Below are 27354 nucleotides of genomic sequence, written 5' to 3'. Positions count from 1 at the left end.
GTCTAGCAGACAGCAAGAAGATTTTATCCTGTAGTTAACAAAATGTACATATATTAAAAAATTCACACGAGGTCTATAATCAAGGGGCACACAATATAATCAGGTCTCTTTCATGGCTGATTGTATCCATGCACTTCCTGAGATCATACTATATCACACAGCGCCCTCTGCTGGCAGAAATATGGTTTCATAGATTTATTTCCTTCATTTATCATACATTCGTTGTCTCATATGAGCTTATGGCTAATGTTCCTGATCTACTGGCGGCTGAAGCAGAAATGTAAAATCTGGCCATGAGAGGGGAAAAATAAACAGGTGATGATCCTGACTGTGTCCATCAGACAGACAGAAATAAACAATATAAAGGCAATTAAGGTATAAGTTTAATAATCTTTAAAAGAATGCATATACAGTACAAAGGACAGACTTCATACATAGCATTTGGTCTTACACTGAATGAAAACAAAACAAAACAAAACGAGTGATAAACGACAGGAAATCAGATCAACCTTGATCCACCTGGGCAACTCATACACTAGTAAACATGGTTCCGTTAAGTCATTGAGGGGAAAAGCGAAGGTTCAATTTGATCTTTTATCACTATTTATTTATTTTTTTTGTGTGTGTCGCCCTTTAAATAACAGGTGGATCAGTGTTTCGCTGGGATCCGGCCCATAAATGAAGAACACAATAAAGTGACAACCATTAAAGAAAAGAAAAAAAAAACAAAAACAAACAAAAAAAAACAACAAAAAAAAAAAGAGGGGGTGAGGAGGGGGACATTTTGGTAAAAACACGTGGAGTCTACAACATGTTGTCAGCTTACATTATTATTAATTAAAGAAGTAGTTAACCTATGTAAAGGAAACCTCCATGCATTACAAGTTTTCTGAGAAAAAAAAAAAAAAGCTTCTGTGGTCCCTGGCAATGCATTAGGACACGCCGCTTGTTCTGCTAACACTGTTAAAAGTTCCCTGCGTGAGAAAACCCGATTCTTTGTGATCAGTCCTTTATAATCTGCTCTTATTTACATGGTTACTCTTTCAAACCGCCTACGACATGGGGATATTGGCAAAGAAAGAGGATTTTATTTTATTTTTTTTTTTTTCAAGCACTTCTGGTGACAATCTAGTGTAAAAGTAGAGGTTAGAAGTTTAACTCCAACTACACAGGAGGATTCACAAAACTACTAGCCTCTCATGCTAGTAACTGCACCCACCCCACGCATCAGTGAGCAAGTAGCCGTTAAAAACTTGGTTAAATGACAAAATCCACATCTCTGCGGTTCACCGTGAAGTAACACCTTTAAAACGTAAATCTCGCTTAATCTATGGTATGATGATACGGAGCTCAAAAACTGATCCAAGCCCTGTGTGTGTGCGCGTGTGTGTAGGGTATTCTTTAGATTATATTTATTGCAGAGCAAAAAAAATGTTTTAACTCACTTCTTTTTTTTTTTTAGGCATTGCTTTTTTAAGAGTACAAAGCTGTTGGCCAGCCTTAGCAGAGGAAAGGAGGGGAGAGAGAAAGAAAAGGGCGCTCATAGCAGCACACATTTACGCTTCTTCTTGGGCTCAGGGGGTTCCAGGGCTGCCAAAATCGCCTCGTCAAATACATTCTTTAGGCCTTTCTGTGGACACAAAGCAGGGAAGAAACGGAGACTCAATGTGGGTCAACAATGACGCAGACAAAAAAAGAAAAAAAAAAAAAAAAAAAAAAAAAGAGAGAGCGAATAAACCAGACAGCACTGGGATAATGTGAATGAAACACTGGATTTTGATGCAAAAAAACAAAAGTTTTTACATGCTTGAGGGTTCTGAAACAAGAAAGAAGGAGAGCGCATCATCATTAAGGAGGTAATGCAAATGTTAAAAAAACAAAAACAAACAAAAAAAAATAAACAAACACAGGCATAATCATAAGCTCTTCCTTAACATCCAAATTTACATATAAAGAGTTGCTTGGTTTGGCTCTCAACATGCTAATAGGTCATTCTGTGACAAAACAAAGTGGACGTGATACAAACAGAGCTCAGAGACACATAAGGGCTGGTCAGGGGGATGCAAAGAGGGAAAAAAAAAAACAGAACAAAAAGAAAAGGAACTGTGCTAAAATAAACTAACTACATGATCACTAAATTAAAACACATGATCTGTGAGGAGTGGTAAAAAGCAGTGCAAGACACTCGTCTGGTAGATCAGGGCCATTTTGGAAACACCAGCTTTCAAACACTGTCATAAAAACTAAAAAAAAAAAATCCCCCAAAAAATATTCCACCGCCTGCCGCACTACACACATCGACCACAGAATAATTTTTATTAATTAATTTTATTAATTAATTAATTGATTAATTAGCATGGACAGATGGCATTATCAGGCTGAGGAACACGTAGTTACTCTTTATGGCCAAAAGTTTGTGGACACCTGACCATCACACCCATGTGTGTTTCTTCCTTAAACTGTTGCCACAAAGTTGGAAGCTCACAATTGTATAAAATGTCTTTGTATACTGTAGCATTACAGTTTCCCTTCACTGGAACTAAGAGGACCAAACCTGCTCCAGCATGACAATGCCCCTGTGCACAAAGCGAGCTCCATGAAGACGTGAAGATTGGAGTGGAAGAACTCGAGCGTCCTGCACAGAGCCCTGACCTCAACCCCACTGAACACCTCTGGGATGAACTGGAACACAGAGTTTCCTTCATCTTGTATTAACGCACTTCCCTAGCAAATGGCTTGTTATTTTATTACGCTAGCTACCGCTTTTTAGCCTCGTCACGACCAAAACATGGCTGAGCCTGTGCGGCACATGAGAGCAGTGGTCTAGGTAATACATTTATGATTGGATGATCCACCCCTGTGAGTGGTAAAACATGTGAGCGGCTACTTTTTATGAAGATGACGTGCAAATTTATAGAGAAATCTCTCTCAGAAGAACGTTCTGAAAAGGATTAGTGTCACAGCACGACACACACAGCTACAAAAGCCTGCTGTATCACCAGATACAAAAGAGAGCGAGCTCACGCAGATACTTGAAGAAAACAAAAAACCTGTCTTGTAACCCATGTGTTAAAAAAAAAAAAAACAAAACATTATGTTATCAGAATTGATGACACACTCAAGATGGCGATTTTAGCTGACCTTTATTAATGACACAAATCATTTCACAAGATTATAAGTAAATCCCAAGACGGTGCACCTGATCAATGGCACCTGATTGCAAGGTGTAGCCTTAATATTATGTTCAGAATTTTAATTTCTATGATACAATGATTGCAGTATAAAATAATACATTGAAATAAGGAATGAAGAGGAAAAAGATAAAGACTTGAGCGCAGTGCGTTTGAGCTGCTTGATCAGTGTACCTCTTTGGCTCCGCCCACTCTCTCAGACAGCAGAAATGAAGAAACGAGAAAGCAACTATTGACATGTGTCTTAATCGGTGTTACAGGTTTACAGCAAACTAAAAATAATGGTAGTAATAATAAATAATTCTCCACAACTGGAGAGGAGAAAACAACCTCCATTTAATACAAGAGGTGACGAAAATGGCAAAAGGAAGAAATCTTAAGACAAATGCACAGAGAGAGAGAGAGAGAGAGAGAGAGAAAGAGAGAGGGAGGAAAAAAAACAAAACAAAAAAACACACACTTCAGTAATATGAAGCAAGAAACATAAGACAAGCTTCTTTTGTTAGCAATCAGGAGCAAGAGGTAAACTAGGAAGCAGCAAACATCTGGGGGAGAAGTTAGGCGTAATAAAGAGAGAGAGAGAGAACGAGACTTTAGAATATACAGCACTTCCGTTTTCGCTGCGTTTCGGGCGGTTCGAGAGCAGCTAGGATAGCTTCGTCAAATACATTCTTCAGACCTCTCTACAAAGACAGAGGAAGAAGGGAAAAGAATAAGCAGCAAGGTTAGCAGTTACAGCAAACAGATGTTAGGGAAAAAAAAAAAAAAAAAAAAGACTGAACAGAAGAACAGTGTAGACAGATACAAGAGAAGTGCTAGACTACTGCAGCGGTGAGACGTAAGGAGCTGAAAGCCTCCTCTGTGAAGAGGAAGGAAACCCAAAGAACCGCAGAATGTAAATGACGCGGGGGGAAATTGTGTCAAAAGCTCTTGCACCATTGCCAGAGGAGCTTGCGAATTTGCAACAATTTGCATTTTTAACACGTATTAAATATAGCTCGAGGTCATTTCCAGATCTTCCAGAAATGTGCAAAAGTGCAAAACTGGTGCTTATCAGAAGTATGCGAATGCATTTGATTGTAATGTTTTATAGTGATGTAGTTTTTAGTAAGTAGTTCTTTAGTATCCTTCCAGATCAGGAGCAATGAGAAACACTCTAACGACCAGCTCACTTCATGCATTATGCTGAAAAAAATGTTAAACATCAAGAGTGGACAAATCATTTTTATTTATTTATTTTTTTTAGCTAACCCACTGGGCAAGTAAAAGGTCTGACAAGTGACAAAGCTAAAACATTGTAGCTTATGTAACAACATACTAAGCTAATAATAAAGGCAAATGAATGCATATATGATCACTTTCCCCTTCTAACAAAGTTTCAAATGTAGAATGCTGTGACAAAAAGTCAGCAAGTCGTTACGAGTTGTAGCTACGAGTTCGTTACGCGTTGTAGCTACGAGTTCGTTACGAGTAAAAGTCATTATTCGAATCTAGTGAGCGTATTTATTTCATCTCGATATGTTTACCCACAAGGTTATTGTTACTAATAGCAGGAGATTTGTGCGACGGCTTTGCGCTGTACATTTTCGATCCATCCTCACGACCTAATTGTCAAATAACTCATCAGATTATGAACATTCATATCAAAGCAACATGGCTGCCGCATGTTAATCACTCAGTGAGGTGGCGCTTGGTTTAATTAAATAGCTGTAACTGTAGACTGGCTGCATGAATTTGCAGGGAAAGCCTGTTTGCCGCAATGTTCTGAAAGTCTGGGACGGAGTCATCGATAGGGGGTGGAGTTAAATTCAAATTGCTGTCTGTCAGGAACTGTAAGTTTGACGGAGCTGAAATTTGGTGTACTGCTAATCTGTGAGTGGATTTTGAACAGTGACTTGGTTGCTTAAAAAACATGGCTGCCGTCAACCAAACAGCTTTCAGTAGGCATTTCAGACGATTAGCACTGAGCGATCATCACAAAACTTCCCAAGTATCAGTGGCCACTGGGGGTGCTATTTGCTCAGAGTGCTTGAACCCCGTAGATTGCCGTTTGCAGCTATATTATTGATGCTCGGGTTTGTTTTTCCACAAAGTGGAGCGTTACTGATTTCTTCTTCCTACCTGTTTTTGCATGTGTGCGTACACAAGTGTTGGATTAATGGAACACTATATTATTATTTTTATTATTACATTATTATTATATAAAAAAATAGTTTTACAGTCAGCCAGATTTCGACTCCGACAGTGTGTGTAGTGCAGCGGGTGGGCAGGCGGATTCAGAACGAGTAGCATGCTCTATAGTTACAATAGCGCACTATGATGAAGCGTGTTACATTTAAATGTAGCTCCATATCAAATCTTTTGTTTAAAAAAAAATAAATAAATAATATCCTGGACACAAACTCAAGGTTTTTTCAGGGCTACTGATTTGTCCACCCCTGAATAAACAAATATACGTTGCCAATATACACAACCATCCGAAATGAGCTCGGCGAGAAATCTCAACACTCTAAAAGTGAAGTAACTACATGACAAACACACCATGATGAAATAAACCAACTGTGTCTCTGAGCTTCTGTACAAATTCTTCCACTTTGTTCATTGGCAGTGTTTTTGTTAAACTTACCTCGAAGCAGAAGTCGTAACGGGCGTCAATGAACAATTTGCACAATTTAAGTCTTAACAAGTCCTAATTCAAATCTAACAAAGCAACAATCTGCACAAATGTGACAAAAAAATGAAAATCGACCAACATGTGCTTATGATTTGTTCAATGAATTTCATTAAATCGTACAGTCTGCAGAAATGCTAACAATTTTCAAAATGTTAAAAAGTAACCAAGTAACCGAGTGATTTGGATTTCATACTTTCTGAAGTAACGTGAGTCTTACCTGCGTGAGAGCAGAGCACTCCACGTACTTGACGGCCTTCAGGTCTCGGGCCAGCTTCTCGGCCGTCTCCGGGGTGATCGGCTTCTGTTTGTTCTTCGCGAGTTTCTCGATGGTGGACGGGTCGTCTCTCAGATCGATCTGCGTCCCCACAAGCAGGAAGGGGGTCTTTGGACAGTGGTGGGTGATCTCCGGTACCCACTGAGAACGAAACACATGTTCTTTCATTACAGACGAGATAGACAAGAAGGATCAAGAAGAATCACTGATGAGCGTTGAGACCAACCTTTTCTTTGACGTTTTCGAATGAAGAAGGGGAAACGACGGAGAAACAGACTAAGAAGACATCTGTTTGGGGGTAACTCAGAGGTCGTAATCTATCATAATCTTCCTGACCTGTTGGAAGAAGGTGAAATAGGGTTAAGTCTAGACAAAGAACACAAACTGCAGCCAAGATGGAACTCCATCTCTTAAAAACCCAGGCATCAACTTAGGTCTATTAGACAGGACATGACTTTTACAAACCTTTTAATTCACAAGCATAAGCACCATTTTGTGCTCATAATTTTTTTTTTCCAGCCATGAGCCACAGGACAGAGCTGTAGCGCTGCAGAAATGCGATAAGTTCCTGAGATTTGTACAAACAAAACAAAAAGACAAAATGGTGTATGCAACACAAAATATTCCGCACAAGGCAACCCTCAGAATCACCAAGCACGTGTGCTCACGTTTTACACGTTTCTGGAGGAAACCCAAACAACAAGTAACCGATACTGAAATCATTCTGAAGCCCTCTGTTCACCACTGACCAAATTACTGGAACTTTTTCCACCAGAAAACTAGAAATGAAACTGCACTTAGATGTCTTTTGTTCTCGTTTGCTGAAGTTGTGTTTACGCTATCAAGGACAACGTTGAAAGACAAAGACATGCAGCACAAACGCTTTCATTCTCCGACCATAACTCATTTTCAGCGAGCTGTTAAAGACTTTCGTCACTAGATGAATATCGATGAGAAATTCCGTTGTCACAATGTGAGTATAAACTCAAGAACTTCATGTGACACGGACATTGCTAATAAGCACTTTCACTGCTGCTTTTACTGCTTGTCATACACGTGCTTGATTTTGTTATTATGTACGTACTGGGAACACACTGCATCACCAAAAACGAACAGACATGATGGACACACACTGCGATTAGGAATCGGTGATGTGACAAAAATATCATACAAGGACACCTGAAAACATTTCCATGATACACGATACGTATTATGATACAGAGGTTTACTAACAAACGTGCAGCAAATCATTAGTGTTGGTTAAATAATAATAATAATAATAATAATAATAATAAAGGATTTCATGATACTTTTAATTAAAACCACTGAAGATTAAAAATTGAAAGGATTCAGTAGAAAATTTTAATCCAATTCACTGCTCAAGGCTTTGAAGTGCAAGAAATCTGCAATAACTCTGAAAAGTGTAGTGTGACAATTACACGATATCAATATACAATATATCGTAATATTGACCATCATCAGCAGCAATTAGTCACCAATCCCCCGGCCAAAAATAAAAAAAAATAGGTGAATGTTAACATTTAGTAACAATCCAATAAATCTGCATTACCAGCCTACAGAGCAAGAGTAAAACACTGGAAAATGGGAAATCGTTTTAAAGCATGTTGAGTCGGACATGATGTACAGAGGCTGCGCTGGAGCTGGCTGATACAATGATATGATATTAATAAATAATGATAAATTACATCAAGACTCTTTTTCGAGATATCGGAAATATAGATATTTATTTTTCACGTTTAAAAAATAAATAAATAAATAAATTCCAGACGGATCGGAAGCAGGTGATGTGATGTTAAAATGTTGTACTTCATCTTTAAATTGTACGAAAAAACTTCTTTTTCAGTGTTAATTAAAGAAAAACCAAAATACGTGTATTTTATTATTACTTATAACTTATTTTATTTTTTTTTAACAAAGCAACACCGCTGTATTGCTGATAGTTTAGACCGTGAGACATGTCGCGTATCGTAGAAATGCCTTCAGGAATCGTGATATGATATTTTGGTCAGATCGCTCCGTCCCTAAGCCACACAGATTTAGCCATTTAATCAGAATCAAAATCCTGATTACAAGCGTTTCACCCTCGTGTTTTAATCCACAACTCAGCACGAGACTAGCACGCACTTTACGAGGAGCCTCACAGGTGTGACTCAACCACATACCGAGAGAGGAAGTATGAAAGGAAGTTCAGGGCTGAGACAAATCAAGAAGCCGTCTGTCCATTTACAGTGGCTCTTCAAAGCTCAAACCACCTTCCACGAGAATGTGTGGAATGCAGAGACGCATGGTTTTCTTATTCCTATAACAATGACGCCGGCGCTCCTCCCATTCCTGCACGAATCAGCATCTCAACCAACAACTTTATTTCGTTTAAATCTTCTGAATGTACTGTACCTGCAGTGTCAAACAGTCCCAGGGTGTAGGGTTCTCCACCAATCATAACCGTGACTGCATAGTTATCGAAGACCTGAAAACATCCACCAATATACATATAAACGTCAGAATACAAACATGACACATTCAACAGGAACTGACGTCTTATGAGACTATTTCCTTTAGAAGGATATAAAAAAAAGACTGTTACACATCTTATGTAATCTCACACACATAATATAAAGTTCACTGAAAAAAATTTCAATGGTGCTTTTTTTTTTGCACTCCATATAGAAACATTTAAACGAGACAGAGACAGAGAGAGAGAGAGGGAGAGAGAGGGGGGGGAGAGAGAGAGAGGGGGAGAGAGAGAGAGAGACAGAGAGAGAGAGACAGAGAGAGAGGGGGAGAGAGGGAGAGAGAGAGAGAGAGAGAGGAGCAATACTCACCGTTGGTACATATTCAGAGGGGAATTTGTTAGTTGTGTAGGAGATTAATAGGCAAGTTTTACCAACGGCACCATCGCCAACGACAACGCACTTGATCGTCTGCATAACTGTGCTCTGTTTTTGTTTAACAGTCCACTCTTCTCATTCAAGATCTGGAAAATAGAAATGGAGAAAATTAAAAATGACTGGTGAGGAGATGCATTGAGTAACATTAAATGACCATCACTTAACGAAAAGAAAAGAAAAGAAAAGAAAAGAAAAAAAGACAGGGACGTGAACTGAACATCAACTGCTGGATTAACTTTGACTGAAACCACACGATTCTTTCGTTAAACAAAAATATGAACCTAACGTGTACAACATCTCATTATCCTCTTCTCGTGGAAATACTCACAGCATGTAAACTGAATTCCCGAGCCTATACGCTGATATACAGATGGGTGACAAATTAAAAGAAAAGTAAACACTAGACTAGACTAGGCATGGCTTGGTTCCACTTAAGCCCTATTCGGATCGGATTAGTTTATCATGGGGATGTACGTGCAGTCCAAGTGGTTGAAGAGGCAGAGGAGTAGAAGTAGAGAAGACACACTGGCTCTTATTTCAGTTTGGAGGCAAATCAAAGTTGCAGCAACGATTTAAAAATACAAATTCACAATCACAAAGTATCAAAAAGCAACAATTTTTCATTTCATGATTCGGGAAATGTTTAATATCTGGAGGAGGGCCACTGATACGCGACCTGCGAGATTAAAAACAGCAAGCAGTCAAATGTCTTTCTTTTTCAAACGCGAGGCGACATCCACGTAGAAAATCACAGACGTGTGCATCCAGATTAAATGATCACACGAGCGCTGAGTTTGGTGAAAAATAGCAGGTAATTCTGCCTGGAATTTTCTCAAAGGAGGACGGAGAAAAACGCAGACATGGGCGATCCCGACGGAAATAAAATCACAGAGCAGCACCTGTAAAATGTGAAGGAGGAAATGAGCCCAGAACCCTGTATAATTTTAATCTTGTCCACATAGGGCTTGAGAGAAACTGCGAATCAATCCTATAATGGGCGTGGCCTTTTCAGGATGACTCCGCCCCCATCTCAAGGGCTCACTGAATGGTTTTTGGAATGATGTAAATCATCTTCATCTGCTGATCATCATCATCATGACCTTCACGTTCACCAGCTCTCACCCCAACTGAACTGAACACGTCTGGAAGATTTTAGAGCGACGTGTTAGATAACGTTCTCCACCACCACCATCATCATCATCATCATCATCAAAACACCAACTGAGGCGTGAAGAATTAACACTAAGGAGCGCTGAAGCTGTCGTGGTCGCTCAACAACTTACGCTTTATGTTAGCTTTTCCTTCCCCGCATATTTCCTTGTCTAACGATGTAGGTGAGTACGACTAGTTTTCTCAGAGCCCTTGAAGACTTTTTTTTTTTTACACAGTTTATCACGGTTAAGACACAACAGCTGTAGTTTCACACTAGTGTTGGATAAACTGCCTGTCAGTAACATGATGAAGACATGAGACAGGAACGGACGAAGAACCCTGAAAAACCCGGTCCGCGCTGGTGCAGGCTTTTCACCACAAACACACAGCATGCACTTTATTCCTGAACCGCTAGTCGAGGGTGTGTAACACTTTACCCCAGGCTTGTGCTTTGCATGAAGCTCGTCTCGAAAATGATTTCATGACCAATGAGTGCAAACGTTAAAATTACGGACAGCAAAATGTGCCACGAAACAGGACACGGAAAGATGGCAGTTTATTAGACACCTAACGTTCACGCTAGCAAGTGACATGTGACGCTTGCAGTCTGTCCATTGTGGGCGTGGCCTTGCTCAGCATTTCTTCGTTAGTTCTGATAGAAGATGCATATGGCTACTATCTTTTAACTCTTACTAGTTAAACACTAATTAAATAACGCACTCAATGTGAAAACTGTTTGATTTACAGGGTACGAGCTCAGCTTCGTAGTACTTTCGTTAAAAGATTAGCAAAACTGTTCTAGCTACCGACATTCACCAAACGCACCGACGATCTCTGCGACTACCCTCCAAGCTTCATTTTTCTTCGTAAGGTCTCTACACATTTAGTCGATTTAGGTTGATTATGACAAGATGGGATGAAACCACGGTTATGAGTTGTTCTTCCATTTTTGAGCGTCAAGCAGTAAACAATGAATAAACAGAAACTAAAGTTGTGAGTGGGGACCTGAAGAAATGTCCGCAGGCTTGGTCTGAGGAATCATTTGAGTCGACCTTTTGGATTTCAGCTTTATTGAATCATACCAGATTTGCATAGAAAATCTCAGCTTACGTGTTGCTGCACATGGTGCTGCTGCTGAAATCACGGCTTACTGAAAACGAAGGGGAACGTAGGGGAAGACCCACAAAAACCAACTGATCACAGTGTAAAAGTAAGACCTGTGTAAGGTTTTAACTTTTTTTTTTTTTTTTTTTTTTTTTAAAGAAAAATTCTGGTACCTTGTTTAAGGTACATTTCCATCAGGTACATTTCCATCAGTGGAACTAATGACCCTTGGAAATGGTTAGATTATTAAATATTTATGTCACACTATGACATCTTGATTTGAAGCCCGTACTTAAGTCGGTCTGCAGAATATATAACGTTAAAGTCAGTCGTGGCGTGAATATTTTTCAGAAGTCATGTGATTAAGTAGAAATAATCCCGGTCGGTATTTAACCAGGTGTCATTAAGTGCTTGCGGTGTGTTTTAAATCACACGATATTATATACTTATGATATTATGATGTATGGCTCAGCTCATCTACATCCAGTCAGACAGATCACAGTAAACCTTTCAGAATTTCCAAGCTTCTATCACATTATAAAGTGATTTTGAATCACTACAGAGCAAGCAGCAGACTACAGAGTGGCCGAGCCCTCCTACTCGGCCTGATTGTAGGTCACTGCAGCTTTAAGCTCTGGCATAACGTCATCTGCTCAGCTGCGACCGTGCGCACGCTCTCGGAACGACAACACGAGCGCGGACCTGAGGCTGTAACAGGCACGGAGAGGCAGAGACAGCGCATCAGATGCGATTCCTGGCTCTCTCTCTCTGTGTAAGAGGAAGCTCTACGTCTCTGCTGGGTTTTCTTTTGCCTCACTAGTTAGCAGTGCGTGTGTGTGTGTGTGTGTGTGTGTGTGTGTGAGTGTGTGTGTGTGTGAGAGAGAGAGAGAGAGAGAGAGAGAGAGAGAGAGAATAGATGCAGAACCACAGATGGAGCGGGGCAGGGAGGGACGCCCGTTTCCTTCCAGCAATCTGCGGAAGTCGGGTTTGACCTCGTCCCGCTATTTTGGTGGAGTCCGCCCAAGTGAGCTCTTTTTCTCGCTCGGCGCTCGGGAGGTTATTGTTATCAGGCGACCGCCTCGGCAGCGTAAAAATCAGGATGTGCGACAGTCGCGGTTCTAGAAACTTGCATCCTGGGTATTTAGCACTCTTCTTTAGAGCCTCTTATAGTCTCTTATCTGAGGAGGAGTCAAATTTGAGTGTTAAAGAGAACTCCTGTTGGAGTCTCAGCAGCCGGGAAAAGGGCAGGATTTCGATCACGCTCCAGAGGAAAACTGGACGAGGCGAATCGAGATGAACCGAAGCATCTGTGCCAGAAACAGAACGCTTTTTACCATGAGTTACACCATCTACACGACGATAAACACACCAGATTCACATGCTTCACACAGACAGATTCACGAGATTCACTGGAAGACTGCGCTTTTCCTAAAACAACCCTCTCTCTCTCTCTCTCTCTCTCTCTTTCAGCCAAATTCACAACTCAGACTTGCTTTTTGCTTAAATATCAAAAACACACAAGACTAGAAAACACATCTGTCCTACCTACATCCTACATCCTTCCTGCTGATGTCTCCTTTATTTTAAAAATCTTATAAATATACCGTGGTGTTATTTGGAGTAACACACAACCTGCTTTAGGTTCATCAGTCAGGACCTCGGGATCGTTTCTGTATTAAACATCAGCGTTATACGCCGTTAAAGCACCGAATACAGAGCATTAGAAGGAATATAATAATTAATATACTACAATAAATAAGAACAATAACAATAAAAATGCTATCAGTCTACAATTAAGCCTCCAATAGTCCAGAAAGTGCAACAAACCTGAAACGGAAATATTTATCTGCTGCATCATCAAGCCTCCGGGACAAATTTACAATAATGGGTGTAAATATTTCTATAAATAGGAAACCGAAGGCAAAAAATATCCTGATTTTTATTATTATTATTATTATTATTTTTCTGGTCCAGACGTGAAATATTTTAATAACTGCAGAATTAAACGTACAATAATGACTTTAAATATTTCTATAAATCAGAAATAACTGAATAAGATGGAAAAAAAATATCCTGGTTTTTATTCATTTGGTCCAGATGGGTTTTTTTTTTTTTTTTTTTTTTGGGTTTACAATCTTGATTCAGGAAATTATATTAAATACTTTAATAACCATAAAAAACAATTTACAATAATGACTACATTTAATAATAACTGGGTGAGGTATTTAAAAAAAAATAAAAAAATCCAGACTTTTTGTTTTGATCCAGATGTTTTTGGGGCAGTGTCCAGGTTTACAATCTGCATTCTGTAAATTATAATAAATATTTTAATAAAAATATAAACAGAAACACACATCCCATATTGTACAGTACTTTTTGGATAGATTTTCTGAACCTCATTTGTTTCCTGTTGCAAATGATTTAGTGTTAGATATCTAACTAAAATGATTTAATTCGGATGAAACTGACTTTATTTTGATTTAAAAACTGAAGAGTTGATTTTTATCCCAATGAAAAATTAATTTTTATTAAGGTTAGCATGATGATGATGATGATTTGGGAGGCTAACTTTGTTTCACTGGTTAGCTACCTAACTTTGTCAGCATCAATTAGCGTCAAAATATACCAAAAATATTGCAATTAAGTAAATTCTAAATTATAAGGTGATAAATTATATTACATGAAGCACTGAGGCTAGTTCACTGAATTCTACCGGTAAGGCTAGTTAGGTTAAATAGCTAGCCTGTTAGCTTGTTAGCATTTGACAGAAATGCCTGCTCACTTCCAATATAATGATGTCACACTGGAGGATAATCAAATATCAGGTATTTTAAGAGATATTTATACTTATACCTCACAAATAATCACCATGGAGTGTATTCAAACTTGACTGTTTTTTTAGTAATAAAAAAACACAAAGCTCTTATTTTCTCACCGGTTACCAGAAACTCGTTAGCATTGCTGCTAACTTTTAACGGATGTCATTTGAGATGCTTTGTTAAGACGAAAACCAGTCGCTCACACCTTCTTCATGCACCACACAATTTTTCTAAGATGTTACGCTTACACTAGGATCTATATCGTTACTCAGACATTGAAAGAAACATAGAAATTAGAAATATAAATGCTTGATTTTAGTTCCACTTACCGTATTCCGCTCTGTTTGTTTCTCTGCGCCGGGCGTTGGCAGCTCGCGCACGGGGTTTCCTAGGCATAAGAGCAGGGGCACGCGCCCTCAGCGGAACAGCGCCATTTTACTCAGCAGAAATATTACACACAGTGAAACCACTGTAGATCTGTCTATCTGTCTATGTATCTGTATAGTTACACTTCATATCACTTTAATACCACTGTATATACATGCTTTTAAAAATGCATTAAAATACAACACACACACACACACACACACACACATATATATCTGGCCTTATGTCTATCTATCTATCAATCTATCTATCTATCTGTCTGTCTATCTGTTTGTCTGTCTGTCTGTTTGTCTGTATATCTCTATCTATCTATCTATCTATCTATCTATCTATCTATCTGTCTGTCTGTCTATCTGTTTGTCTGTATATCTCTATCTATCTATCTATCTATCTATCTATCTATCTATCTATCTATCTATCAATCTATCTATCTATCTGTCTGTCTATCTGTTTGTCTGTCTGTCTGTTTGTCTGTATATCTCTATCTATATATCTATCTATCTATCTATCTATCTGTCTATCTGTTTGTCTGTATATCTCTATCTATCTATCTATCTATCTATCTATCTATCTATCTATCTATCTGTCTATCTATCTATCTATCTATCTATCTGTTTGTCTGTATATCTCTATCTATCTATCTATCTATCTGTTTGTCTGTATATCTCTATCTATCTATCTATCTATCTATCTATCTATCTGTCTGTCTGTCTGTCTGTCTATCTGTTTGTCTGTATATCTCTATCTATCTATCTATCTATCTATCTATCTATCTATCTGTTTGTCTGTATATCTCTATCTATCTATCTATCTATCTATCTATCTATCTATCTATTTGTCTGTATATATCTATCTATCTATCTATCTATCTATCTGTCTGTCTGTCTATCTGTTTGTCTGTATATCTCTATCTATCTATCTATCTATCTATCTATCTATCTATCTATCTATCTATCTATCTATCTGTTTGTCTGTATATCTCTATCTATCTATCTATCTATCTATCTATCTATCTGTTTGTCTGTATATCTCTATCTATCTATCTATCTATCTATCTATCTATCTATCTGTTTGTCTGTATATCTCTATCTATCTATCTATCTATCTATCTATCTATCTGTCTGTCTGTCTGTCAGTCCGTCTGTCCATCTATCTATCTGTTTTTCTATCTATCTATCTATCTATCTATCTATCTATCTATCTATCTATCTATCATAATTTCTTTTTTAAACTCCGAAGTCTTAGACACTCCATTTCTTTAGTACACATTTTGTTACAGATGTTTCTTTTATGATTTCTGCATTACTGAGTCAGTAAAAAACATTTTAGATTTCCAAACATTACTTTTCCAACACAAAATTAAATCTTATAGAACAAATGTTTCAGTAAAGTAGGTACCATATTTCATAATAGTTCACTTCTCAGACAGCAGTGACTGACTGCTGGCTGTCAGGGATTAGCTGCAAAACCAGAAGTAAACATAAATATAATAAAATCAATCCTAACAAAAGAAAAAAACAGTCAAGTCTCTTTATATATAAACATTTCCGGTTCCAAAATAAATTTCTGTTCCAAATCCAATTCCAGTCTTTGCTGTTTGTTACAGGATCCGATAGCCGATATGTTTTCTCCGATATCCGATCCACCGTATTTTGTTATTGGCATCAACACCGCTACGTGCCATATAACCTCTAGTTTTAATTATATAGTATTATACACTCACTAGCCATTTTAACAGGAACTCCATGTGGCATATAGACACAGGTATTCACGTCAAACAACAGAATTGGGGAAAAAACATGGCAAAAAAATAAATAAATTGGGTGCCAGAAAGGCTGGTCTGAGTATTTCAGAAACTGCTGATCTGAGAAAGTGCGAAAAACAACAAAATATCCAGTATGTGGCAGGTCTGTGGTTGATGAGAGCGGTTCTGTGGTGAATGAAAGCGGTTCTGTGGTTGATGAAAGCAGGTCTGTGGTGAATGAAAGCGGTTCTGTGGTGGATGAGAGCGGTTCTGTGGTGGATGAGAGCGGTTCTGTGGTTGACGAGAGCGGTTCAGTGGTGAATGAGAGCAGGTCTGTGGTTGATGAGAGCAGGTCTGTGGTTGATGAGAGCAGGTCTGTGGTTGATGAGAGCAGGTCTGTGGTTGTTGAGAGCAGTTCTGTGGTGGATGAGAGCAGTTCTGTGGTTGACGAGAGCGGATCTGTGGTTGACGAGAGCGGATCTGTGGTTGACGAGAGCGGTTCTGTGGTGGATGAGAGCAGGTCTGTGGTGGACGAGAGCAGTTCTGTGGTTGACGAGAGCGGTTCTGTGGTGGATGAGAGCGGATCTGTGGTTGATGAGAACAGTTCTGTTGATGAGAGAGGTCAGAGGAGAATGTCCAGTCTGCTTCAAGATGACAGGAAGGCTATGGTAACTCAGATAACCACTCTTTACAACCATTGTGAGCAGAAAAGCATCTCAGAACTCACAAACCTTTTTCCAGCTGGAACCGAGTCTGTTGTGAGTGAAAATCCCAGGATTTCTGAAATAATCAAAGCACCTGGCACCAACATCCACGCCACTGAGATCACGCTTTTCCCTGTTCTGTTTCCCTGTTTTTGTGTAGCACTGATGCCACATGATTGGCTGATTGGATAATGAATACAATTATTATTATTATTATTATTATTATTAATTTGATTTGTTTATTCTACAATTATTTCTATTATTTTGATCTACTTCTCTCTTTGTATTCAGCTCGCCATAAGGTGGCAGTAGAGCGTTTTTTCTTTTTCTTTTCTTTCTTTTTTTTTAAAACTCATGCCAAATTAAAAGTCGGTTCAAATTTATTTGGGCGTTTGCTATTTTCTTCGCTTTTACTTTTTTTTGGTTAAAAGTGTACCATATCATTTACATCCTAGCGTCTGATATAAAAAGTCTTATAGTGATTGTATTATACATGTGATGGATGGAGAAAATATACTGCATACATGTTTTATGAGCAGGGTCGAGTCACGTGACCTGAAGCCACGATCACATGACCTGGTGAGCTTTGGCGACAGAGAGGAGGAGAAGTGGAGAGGAGCTGGAGGGGAAAATCAGTCTGAAAACTACACATTTCATGAGCGATTTTACAGTGAAAGGCTACTACATGTGAGCAGGAGCCTTTGTGTAGCTGTAAGTATGCACTTTGTGGTGTTATGTAGTTGTTTTTGAGGCACATTAAGGCACTCTGGCTCAGCATGCACACATACTTCTCTACTCAATAGGATGAGAAAGTCAGGGTTGTGTACTCATTTCACATCTATCTTCTGTGTCCTTTAGAGCAAATGAACTGTTACTAAACATACAGCTAATTTAAAGAACAACCTGTTTATTATTTCATCACAGCTCCACCATCATCATCACCATAAATCCTCATCATGACCTCCTGGGATCAGAGAATTTCCTCTTTTTTATTGAGTCCAACTCAGTTTTTGTCCTGCACCACCTCTGAGAGTTTTTTAGCTGAACTTCTTGACAAACTGAGGGATGACAAAGCAAATGACAGTAAGAAGGTAAGTCAAAAACACAGGGATAATAACAATATTATTATTATTATTATTATGATTATTATTATTATTACAAACAGCAACATTAATATAATAAATATTTTCCTTTTCTTTTTATTAACCAATATCATCATGATACATAAAGCTAAAGTCTAGCCACACATTATTTCCTGATTTATCTGGTTTCATATCTCCGAATATCTGGTTTCATTCGGAAACACGTCACATTATGGAAGAAAACTGTGCTTTCAAGAGTGAAAATGGCAGCGAGCATGGAAATTTAAATTAAAGATGTCAATTAAAGATGTATTTTTGATAACAGATGCCTTAGTGTTTTAATCTTATGGTGGATGTGTACCAAAAAAAAACACAACTCACCTGTGTTCACACTAGATTATTTAAAAACTTTGAGCTTTACATAGGAATATGAATAATTTGTTCCTCTTTTTACCCTAGATACTCCTGCTGTCTGTATTATTGGAGCATCCCACGGTCCTTTGCCCGACCACGTCAGCGGGAGAGGAGACAGCGCAGGAGCTCGTGTCGATTCTCAACTTTACTCCACAGAAATCCTTCAGTCTAAAGTGCCACCTCATGCTGGCTATCACCAATGTTTTGATATGCACATTGTGCCTGGCCAACCGAACGAAAGTCGCTGAGGACTATTTGAACTTTCTGTTTATGTTGATTCAGGACACAAACGATAACGCGGGTGGTCCGACTCTCCACTCAGTCCGAGCCACCGCTTGCGAAAGTCTTAGGGAAATGGAGAACTGCCAACCGGGCCTTCTGTCACAAAAGCTAGAGGCTCTTTATTATTTTAAGCAGCAGGAAACCACCGTTCTGCATCAGTCGTACTGCACCCTCTATACACAGGCTCTCAAGAACGCAATCCAGCTTTTGACCCAACAAAAAGATGTGGATAATGCTAAGCTTAGGAGCGTCTTAGCCGGAAACGAAGGCTTTGCGTGGAAATCTGCCAGGTTTGGAAAGTCCATGCTGTCTATAAGCATGGCGCAAGTTCCACAGCTGCCGACGACGCTGGATTTCAAAGAGCTGAAGTCCATAATGTCCTTGCTCTTGGAGGAGTCCTATTTGATGACATCTCCCTCGCAGGCCGCCTTGCTCCGAGGACTTGTAGAGATGGTGGCGATGGTACCAGGCATCTCTCCGGCCATATTCAAGTCTCAGTTGCTCAGGCTTTTCGGAACGACCGAGGTGGAGCTGATGCACGCCACACTGTTTATGAAAGGTACGTTCACTGATAGCCTCTTCACTGCCGAGGATGAACATTTCTTGCTCAAGCGTCTTGTAGGAATGGCGCAACATCCCCTACTGAGAACTCCCGAGAAGCTCTTTTACATGGACTGCATTCTTCACTTTCCCGAGAACAGACCGATCTCTAGCAGTGGAGAGGAGTGCTTGCCTGTCCTCATCACGCCTCAGCTTACTCTATTCCTCTTCCCTACTGTGTTCAACGACAGCACCACAATGCTTTGTAGACTAAACCTTCTCTGCCTGGTACACCTCGAGGCAAATGAAGAAGAGGATGGCCAAGGTCTGGGATATTTGATCAATCATGTGATGGCTCTGCTCAGAATTGTAGACAATCACGGCAGCAGGGAAATGGTAGTGACATCTTTCAAAGCGATTTTCATTTTCCTCCTGCACTTCAACCACATGGAGAACCTTTCCGAAAAAATTGTCCACCGGTTACGTGAGCTGTATTCCAGAAACTGTCACCTTGCGCCAAATCTGATCAATCTCACTGATCGAATCCAGGAACACTTAGAGGATTCGCTTTGGTCGGTCCGGTTGTTGAAAGCTCTTCAATTGTGCATTGTGGAAATGCCTCCTTTGCAACTCACCCTTCAGAGTTTGGGTTGGCATCTTAAAATCTTGGCTCGAGTGGCACAGGAGAGTCAGATCACCCAGAGAAGTACCATCTGCTTCCTTCTCGACATCCTTGTCAATTCCAACCTTTGTGAAAGGAGGAGCTGGCACGTCGGCACTGCCATTCTGGCGGTATGCCGCAACTTGCTCCAGCATCCGACGCTGAATCAGATGTTCATTGAACTGGCGGATCTCCTGCAGCACATGTCCAGACACTATGAGGACAGAGACATTCAAGACCACGCTCGGTTCTACTACACCCTTCTTACCAACTTGTCCTGGGAAAAACTTGCTGGCATCCTCGCCAAAGCCCCCATAGGAGGACAGACAAAAGTCCGATCGTTGTCAGCCATCACTGCAAGTGAAGACCTTGGCAGTTGTTTGACAGTTCTTCAGACTGAGAGTTGTGTCCTTCAGCTTACAAAGATTCACAAAAATGGCTCTCAGGATGCAGTTCCAAGTACAGAAGTCCTGACTGAGAAGGACTTGTATGAGGTTTACCAAGAGCAACTCAAAACCCCAGGCTTTGCCTCAGAGGTCACTTTGAGGTACACCCTGACTCACGCAAATGCTACGGATCCTAGATTCGATCGAATCTTCACCATATGCCTGCATTTTGACGTCAACACGTCGCACTATGCAAAAGTGAACGACATCTATGTACCGTGCCTTTTCAGAGACAGGAAGCCGCATCAAGTCAGCGTGACGCTGAAGCCGTATCACCCGTACCCAACGAGTTTACAAGTGAGCGCCATTTTCACTACGGAAGACGGCCAGTCTTGGCACACTCATCTCCCCAATGTTAAAGTGTCGTTCCCTGAGATATTTCTGCCCGTGCCTTTACCGCTAGGTACATCACTTCAGCGCAAAGAGGATGTGTTTGATCGGATTTGGGACTCTATATCCTCAGGGGAACCTAGCACTTCAGAGACGAGCCTGTTTTGTTTTAAGACTGGAAGTGACACTCTAGCGGATCTGATTACGAAGAATTTCCAGGGCTATGTGATTTCACAAGAACTAAATGTGTGGAAGGTCCTATTTTTCCTTCCACCTCTTTTTCACGTTTTATTGACGATCAGAGAGGGTGAGGACGCTGTTCAAGTCAGCATTGCAACAGACAACTGGGAACTGCTGCCTCATGTCAACTCCTACTTACAAAACATAACAGCACAGTGTAACACAACAACTGATGACAGCTGATGAGTTGAGGACCCGTTCTGGGATACGCTGTTAGGCATGTGCTGAATTTTAATTGAATTAATTGAATATGCATTTTTATCATGTTTGTATTACAATTGATTGCATTGAATTATATTTTGATGTGTTTGCTTCAAAGGTAGCTACATACAAAACTATGTAAAGTCCAGAATTATGTATATTGAAGTAAATAACTGAAACTGCTGTAATAAAATACAATCACACAATTGCATTTTTATTCTTTTTAAATTACAAGATTTTCAAGCAGCAGTGTTGTACTGTTAGGGCAGATCATACGAATTTTTACACACAGTAACCACAGCTTAGAACTATGGACCTAAAAAAAAAAAAAAAATGTTACAAAGCACTGACACTGGAGACTCCTTCCACAGAATATTAAATAAATGTCTCCTTACAGAACATTTTACACTTTACACTTTCTGACCAATCAGAATCGAGAACTCCACAGTGCTGAACATTCCTATGTCCCAATTCATCCCAGTCATATCTGAGAAAACCAAAATGGCTTTTTTCATGACCACATTATAAAGTAGTCCCTTATCATTGCACACTAATGCTGATATTATAAGTATAATCTGAATTATTAGATCATTCAAGTGGCCGTGTAAACAGCATGGTGTGATCATTTAGATCGGATTAGGCTTATAATAGAGTCTGGATGTTTGTTTAAAATCAGGTTATTTGGTGCATGTATACTGTTAATCTGGCTTGATGCACTTGAAGGGCAGCATTGTAAGGAATTTGCAACCACAAACCCCTGAAATAAAGAATAAAGCACGTCTGTTCTTCTGTAGGTTTAGTACAGAAAAAGATTACAGACTACTGACTCGTCCATGCACACCCATTATCTGATTACTTCATTTCCTGTAAATGTGTTTAAATTGACAATCTTAATTTCGATTTATTGCAGTTATCTGATTATGTTGTACATGTAAACACACTCAGTGTCTGGTCAGTTTGGAAGACCCTCGAAGTTTGGTTCTGCGCTGGATGGAAGAGCGATTTGACTGTTCAGGAGTTTGTCCATTACACTGATTTCAGCTTCCCGTTTTTCAACATCTTCTAGCGGAGTCCAGGACATGTCGTACTGCAGTTTGTAAGCGCCGAGGAACTTGTGTGGACAACTAGGACCCCATTCCTTAAAACAAACAAACAAACAAAAAAAGACTGTTATAAAGATAAACATGTACTTTCATGCACCGATGGACACGTTCACAATTCCTGTGACAGTATTCCATATTCCGTTCATCAGTTTTCCATTTCATAGGAATCTATAATAGTGCTTTTCCACCGGACGGTGCAGCTCGGTTCTAACGTTGTTGCCGTTTCCACTACCATACAAGCCACGCCTTACTGAAAAACCTGTGCTGAATTTCTTTATCCTTCTTACTTAAGTACCGCGCAATGAATCTTCTTAAGAATATTTTTATTGTATTAATTAATGATCTATATGAAGATTATGGTTCTCTCTTCTACAAAATTTACTACATCGTATTTCCACCTTCATTCCTTCAAATACCATTTGAACCTTACCAGGACAAGTGGGCGGAGCTAAAATAGTGCATGTTGTTTAAACATTTGCACAGATGTCCTGATTAACGCCTTTGACTGGAACCGCTTCTCTACAGGCACTGAAATCTAAATCGAAAGGTTTCTCATGCAGGTCCACTTTCTGGTGGATTAAAGAAACCATCAATGTTTAATATTTTCCTTGTGATCTGAGTAAAATCCACCATCTTCTAGTTGGGACAAAATGGCTTCCAGGTCACTGTGTGCTCCCTACATAGGATACAACATAATGGAGCCTGACATAGTGCCCTAATGACTAGTGTAGAAACATGTTTGATTTGATTGACAGAAAATGCAAAACTGATTATATTTTCATTAAAGATTAAAGTATTGGCACCCTTGGCTGTGTTTGGGACCCTGGACAACCAGCGAATATTTGCACATTTTTATTTAACATAAAATCGTATTTTAATGTCAAATGAGAGACGCCAAGATTCATTTCAGAATCGTTTATTTGCTTTACTTGTGCATGTCAAGCCATCACTCTATAACCTCCAGAGAAACTCCGCCTACTTTCATGACTTTGTGTGAGTTATGTGAATCAGCTGATATGGATAGTGATGATACGGATAGCTGTCGTACAGACTCTGCGTACACACTCTGAGCCTAAAGTAGGTCTTGTTAATTTGTTGCTATGGCTATTAAATGAAATTCAGTAACAGCACTGTGAACAGTTTACCTTCGGGGAGAGTATAGAGAAGTAACGCTGGCCAGATTCACGCGTGTACAGGTAGTACATGTTTCCTGGCTTCTTCACAACATTGCAGGCTGCATGGTGGAGATCAGCATCCCTCTTAGCTTCCTCTAACACCTGAAGCAAAATATATTTAATGATTATTCACACTTTAAAACATATTATTGGTCTGTTACACTATTCTCAACCAACCTGTACCTGTACAACCTCCTTTTTTTTTTTTTTTTTTTTTTTTGTTTTTGTTTTGTGTTAGGATTTTTGCTTTTAGCACTATCTAAGCCATTTATGTACAGAATAGTTTTTAATCTACCTTGTTCTTGTGTGCATACTCTTTCTGTACTGTACCCCTGCTGTTGCTAAATGCAATTTCCCCACTGCGGGACAAATAAAGGAATATCTTACTCTTACTCTTACTTATTATACAAAAACACAGCACTAATATATTAAAATCATATGTACAGGAAAGCAAATAAGGATTTTTTTTTATATATCTCTGTGGTATTAAGTAAGGAATAAAACACTTTGGGACGTGCTGTTATAGGACAATAATCAACGATGTGGTGGTGTGATGAAGCGTTTCATTTCCCCAACAATTATGTTTTTATTCATTAAAGAACAGCACACCATACTTTTTATCCATTTATAGTTACATTTAATGTTTAAGGTCCATGAAACAAGTTAGTTCCTGTTCTCATTTACGTTACAGCAGCTCTAAACAGTCGTTTCTTCACCAGCCTCTATTTTTTTCCTCTCGTTTGAAGATAATAAGACAAAATCTTCATGTTCATTGTCATGTGACTGAGAAACCGCTAAGCGTAAAGTTTCCCGTCCTGAAAATCTTCAAGAAATCTTAACCTTTACCAGATCCATGATTACACACGTTATTTAATGCGTTTGTGTGGCGTGTCCACCGTACGAGTCCCTGCGAATGAGCTGTTACTACAGAAACGATAACGTATTAGAATGAGCGCATTAATGAAAACCTGCACTACTGTCAGAGCTGCTGTTATAGAAAATTAATCAACACCTGACCAATCAGATTTGAGAATTCAAATTGAGCACATTGAGCGCTGTGATATAAATATTTCTCACCTTTCTCGCTTGCTCCTGCAAGTATCTTATTTGGTCGGCAATGACGGTCAACCTGTTGCAAGCATTTGCTCGGACAAATTCGTCTCCCTAAAGTACAGAAGGAAGCCGTATTGATTAGCAGGAACAGAATAATGTGTGAGGCTTCATGTGAAAACCCAGCGTACCTTCTGAACCTGCTGAGCCAGAGTGACGAGGTCCATGGGATCTCCGACTCGGTTGGTGTGATAAGAGCTCACCAGCTCCAGTCCGTTTGGATTGCTGTTGGTTTCCACCAGCGTGACTGAAATATTAACATGAAACGTCAATGCCAGCAGGTTATGCTGCTAGCTAATGTGTAACATTTGAATTGCTTATGTAACAGCAGGTAACGATAATGCATTTCCGATGGCAATCAAACAAGGGGGCGTGGCTTACAAATTACATAAAAACCTGAGTGAACAAAGTATTCTTTGAAGATGTTCCAGAAAAGGAGCGAGTCTTATCATTTTAAGTGATAAGAACACAAACAGTCTGAAAAGCTTTTTTTTGGTAGAATATATGACTTTTAAACGTTTGTTTTAAAACTATAAGCAATCCCAGTACAGGAGGCGGGATTAGTCAGAATACAGAAGAGATAGAAATTATGGTTCTGTCAATTCATCATTATTTGATCACACATATTAAGGCCTTAAAAGTACTAGTACTTGATAAGCAGCACTAAGGGATCCCTGGAGGACTAGTGGTTAGGCCACCGTGCTCTCACCGCTGCGGCACGGGTTCGAACCCTGGTGAGGGAACCGACCCCAGCCACTGGAGTTACGTGCAACAGTACGCTCTCAGTGCCAGTCCCAAACCCGGATAAACTTGGGGAGGGTTCCATCAGGAAGGGCAACCGGTGTAAAAACTGTTCCAAATCAAATACGCGGACCAGTGATCAGGACCAGTGAACAGGAGCAGCCGAAAGAGGAACAACAACTTGATAAGTAGCACTATGAAATCAGACTGAACTCCACATTGGACAGAATATATAAATTAAAAATTGCAGATTATTTGTTTTTTATACCACTGTACTGTTGATTTTGTTTGGTCAGACAGTGTTGGTTAATTTTCTATAACAGCAGCTCAGAGAATAGTGCAGCTGCAAATCACAGGTATATATTAATTCTAACACATTATCGTTTCTGTAGTAACAGCTCATTCACAGCGACTTGCACAGTGGACGCTGCACATAAACCGATTTTAAACGACGTTTGTAAGGAGACGTTTATTTAACATTTATGGAAGGAGTCTCCAGTGTCAGCGTTAACAGACAGAGTGCTTTAAGAGCGAGATAGAAGGAAGGCTGGTGAGGGACGACTGTTTATAGCCGCTGATAATGACAAACAGTGATTAAAAGAACTTTTCGCTTACGTTCCACAAAATAAAATATTGTAATCATCGCTTAAATTTCTGTGATATCAGAAGAATAAACACTTGATATAATGAGGTTGTGACAGTAAGTCTGCTTCATCACAGCACAGCACAGAGTTTTATCAGTCCTTACTTAGAAGAAATAATTCAAATAAATAAATATAGATAACAGACATTCACCTTTCAGGTCTCAAGGTGAGATTTACTTTAATTATAACTTAATTATTATTCTCTAGATCTTCACTAACAGAATAATTAGCTGTAACAGACTGAGAAGAACTGCCAGTTGTGTATTAAAACATATTAGTGAGTGATTCCTGTCTGCTGTAAAGCTGAGCTGTCAGGTTTGTTGCTCTACACTTCTCTGATCATTAATAATGATGATTATTCTCCACTCTGTGCTCTCACCTGTGCTCAAGTTGTCAGGTTGATTCGGTAAACTGACAGCTTTATCCATTTCGCAGCGCTAATGTTCACTTGTATTTTGCTGATATTAAGATTTAATTCTAGCTAAAATACTATCAATAGTGTCATTCAACCTTTTTTCATTCACGTTTCAGAACCAGCGAGTCTGATAAATATACTGATTCGGCAAAACAACTTTGCAAGCCTGCGTTTCCGGTTATGAGTAGGCTTCTTAAAACGCCTGAATAAATACCCCAAAAATATTGTTTTTTCATAATAATACTTTTTATTTGGAGAATAATTCTGTAATATATTTCTTTTAAGACAGTGTAGGTTCAAGTACAAAACAATAATGTGTTTTTTTTAAAGAAAATATTAAAATATTTTGTCTGGCAGTTTTGTGGTCATATATAACCGGAAATATGATTATGACCAGACACGTCAATTGAGCCGCCATCTTGAAGAGGGCAACTTTTCAACGTGCACTAATAAAACAACTATACGACCGCGTTTTTTGCTTCGAATAAAGGCCATTCATTTGTTCAATTATTTGAGCGCAATTATATTAATTTCGTGTATTTTATACAATAATTTTGTCATTTTGTGCATTCTCCTGATGGTGCCAGTGGACTTTGTTTGTTTATGTAAATAAATTTATAGTTAATTCTGCACATTCTCTTGAAGGGTGCTAATAATTATGGAGTGTAGTGTAACTCAAACTGCACATTTTTCTTTATTTAATGTATGATTTATTTATCTAGCAGTGCTCCGTGATAGACAGTAGCACTGTCCCATGTGTCTAAGGCCACGCCCCCTCCAAATACTGCCCTGCCCTTTAAAACTGCCACTACGCCTCCAACCACTGCCCCGCCCCCTCTAACTACTACCCCGCCCTTTATAGATGCTACTCCGCCCCCTATAACTACTGCCCTGCCCTCTAAAGGTGTTACCCCGCCCCCTCCAAATACTGCCCATCCTTTATAGCTGTTGTTCCGCCCCCTCTAACTACTACTACTACTACTACTACTACCCCGCCCTTTATAGATGCTGC

The 27354-nt window shown here is 39.3% G+C and overlaps 4 protein-coding genes across 7 annotated transcripts; 1 reads left to right on the top strand and 3 right to left on the bottom strand.

The window, feature by feature from the left end:
• Positions 1-361: 361 nt before the first annotated feature.
• Positions 362-14608, bottom strand: cdc42 (cell division cycle 42). 2 transcript variants are annotated; one of them, XM_026932957.3, is made up of 6 exons: positions 14453-14608; positions 8983-9134; positions 8555-8627; positions 6366-6475; positions 6083-6280; positions 362-1630 (listed from the first exon to the last, which is right to left on the bottom strand). In XM_026932957.3, exons 2-6 carry the CDS (start codon positions 9085-9087, stop codon positions 1541-1543), a joined length of 576 nt encoding a protein of 191 aa, XP_026788758.1. In that variant the 5' UTR covers positions 9088-9134; positions 14453-14608; the 3' UTR covers positions 362-1540. The 2 variants fall into 2 exon arrangements, with proteins under 2 accessions (XP_026788758.1, XP_026788759.1); XM_026932958.3 differs by lacking the exon at positions 362-1630 and adding an exon at positions 3127-3874.
• A 1034-nt stretch (positions 14609-15642) lies between these two features.
• Positions 15643-18629, bottom strand: LOC128317105 (salivary glue protein Sgs-4-like). Of its 3 annotated transcripts, none has more exons than XR_008300605.1 (3): positions 18495-18629; positions 17862-18016; positions 15644-16860 (listed from the first exon to the last, which is right to left on the bottom strand). XR_008300605.1 is itself a non-coding variant. In XM_053227151.1 (2 exons), exons 1-2 carry the CDS (start codon positions 17130-17132, stop codon positions 16360-16362), a joined length of 648 nt encoding a protein of 215 aa, XP_053083126.1. In that variant the 5' UTR covers positions 17133-17149; the 3' UTR covers positions 15643-16359. The 3 variants fall into 3 exon arrangements, 1 of the variants encoding a protein (XP_053083126.1); XR_008300606.1 differs by having other exon boundaries at positions 18422-18553; XM_053227151.1 differs by lacking the exons at positions 17862-18016; positions 18495-18629 and adding an exon at positions 16986-17149 and having other exon boundaries at positions 15643-16860.
• Positions 17915-21339, top strand: ap5b1 (adaptor related protein complex 5 subunit beta 1). Its single transcript, XM_026932956.3, has 2 exons — positions 17915-18049; positions 18500-21339. Exons 1-2 carry the CDS (start codon positions 17915-17917, stop codon positions 21134-21136), a joined length of 2772 nt encoding a protein of 923 aa, XP_026788757.2. The 3' UTR covers positions 21137-21339.
• Positions 21340-21347: 8 nt separating this feature from the next.
• On the bottom strand, positions 21348-26516 carry c20h1orf50 (chromosome 20 C1orf50 homolog). The gene is made up of 5 exons (XM_026932959.3): positions 26307-26516; positions 24674-24789; positions 24510-24596; positions 23403-23534; positions 21348-22292 (listed from the first exon to the last, which is right to left on the bottom strand). Exons 1-5 carry the CDS (start codon positions 26353-26355, stop codon positions 22107-22109), a joined length of 570 nt encoding a protein of 189 aa, XP_026788760.3. The 5' UTR covers positions 26356-26516; the 3' UTR covers positions 21348-22106.
• Between the last annotated feature and the right edge of the window lie 838 nt (positions 26517-27354).

This window comes from Pangasianodon hypophthalmus, chromosome 20 (assembly GCF_027358585.1).
Source record: "Pangasianodon hypophthalmus isolate fPanHyp1 chromosome 20, fPanHyp1.pri, whole genome shotgun sequence".
Taxonomy (NCBI): domain Eukaryota; kingdom Metazoa; phylum Chordata; class Actinopteri; order Siluriformes; family Pangasiidae; genus Pangasianodon; species Pangasianodon hypophthalmus.
The sequence above is the reverse complement of the archived record's forward strand: the minus strand, read 5'-3'. Positions and strand labels throughout refer to the sequence as shown.

Excerpts from the sequence above, each read along its gene's own strand:
- cdc42 (XM_026932957.3), bottom strand. The coding sequence starts at position 9,087 with ATGCAGACGATCAAGTGCGTTGTCGTTGGCGATGGTGCCGTTGGTAAA. Across the intron at positions 6,476-8,554 it reads GGGACTGTTTGACACTGCAG|GTCAGGAAGATTATGATAGA; the intron begins GTACAGTACATT and ends TTCTTCCAACAG. Across the intron at positions 6,281-6,365 it reads TCGAAAACGTCAAAGAAAAG|TGGGTACCGGAGATCACCCA; the intron begins GTTGGTCTCAAC and ends TTTCGTTCTCAG.
- LOC128317105 (XM_053227151.1), bottom strand. The coding sequence starts at position 17,132 with ATGTGGCATCAGTGCTACACAAAAACAGGGAAACAGAACAGGGAAAAG. Across the intron at positions 16,861-16,985 it reads TCGGTTCCAGCTGGAAAAAG|AACTGTTCTCATCAACCACA; the intron begins GTTTGTGAGTTC and ends TCTCATCAACAG.
- ap5b1 (XM_026932956.3), top strand. The coding sequence starts at position 17,915 with ATGACCTCCTGGGATCAGAGAATTTCCTCTTTTTTATTGAGTCCAACT. Across the intron at positions 18,050-18,499 it reads AAGCAAATGACAGTAAGAAG|ATACTCCTGCTGTCTGTATT; the intron begins GTAAGTCAAAAA and ends TTTTTACCCTAG.
- c20h1orf50 (XM_026932959.3), bottom strand. The coding sequence starts at position 26,355 with ATGGATAAAGCTGTCAGTTTACCGAATCAACCTGACAACTTGAGCACA. Across the intron at positions 24,597-24,673 it reads TGGCTCAGCAGGTTCAGAAG|GGAGACGAATTTGTCCGAGC; the intron begins GTACGCTGGGTT and ends TCTGTACTTTAG. Across the intron at positions 22,293-23,402 it reads TCTCTATACTCTCCCCGAAG|GAATGGGGTCCTAGTTGTCC; the intron begins GTAAACTGTTCA and ends GTTTGTTTTAAG.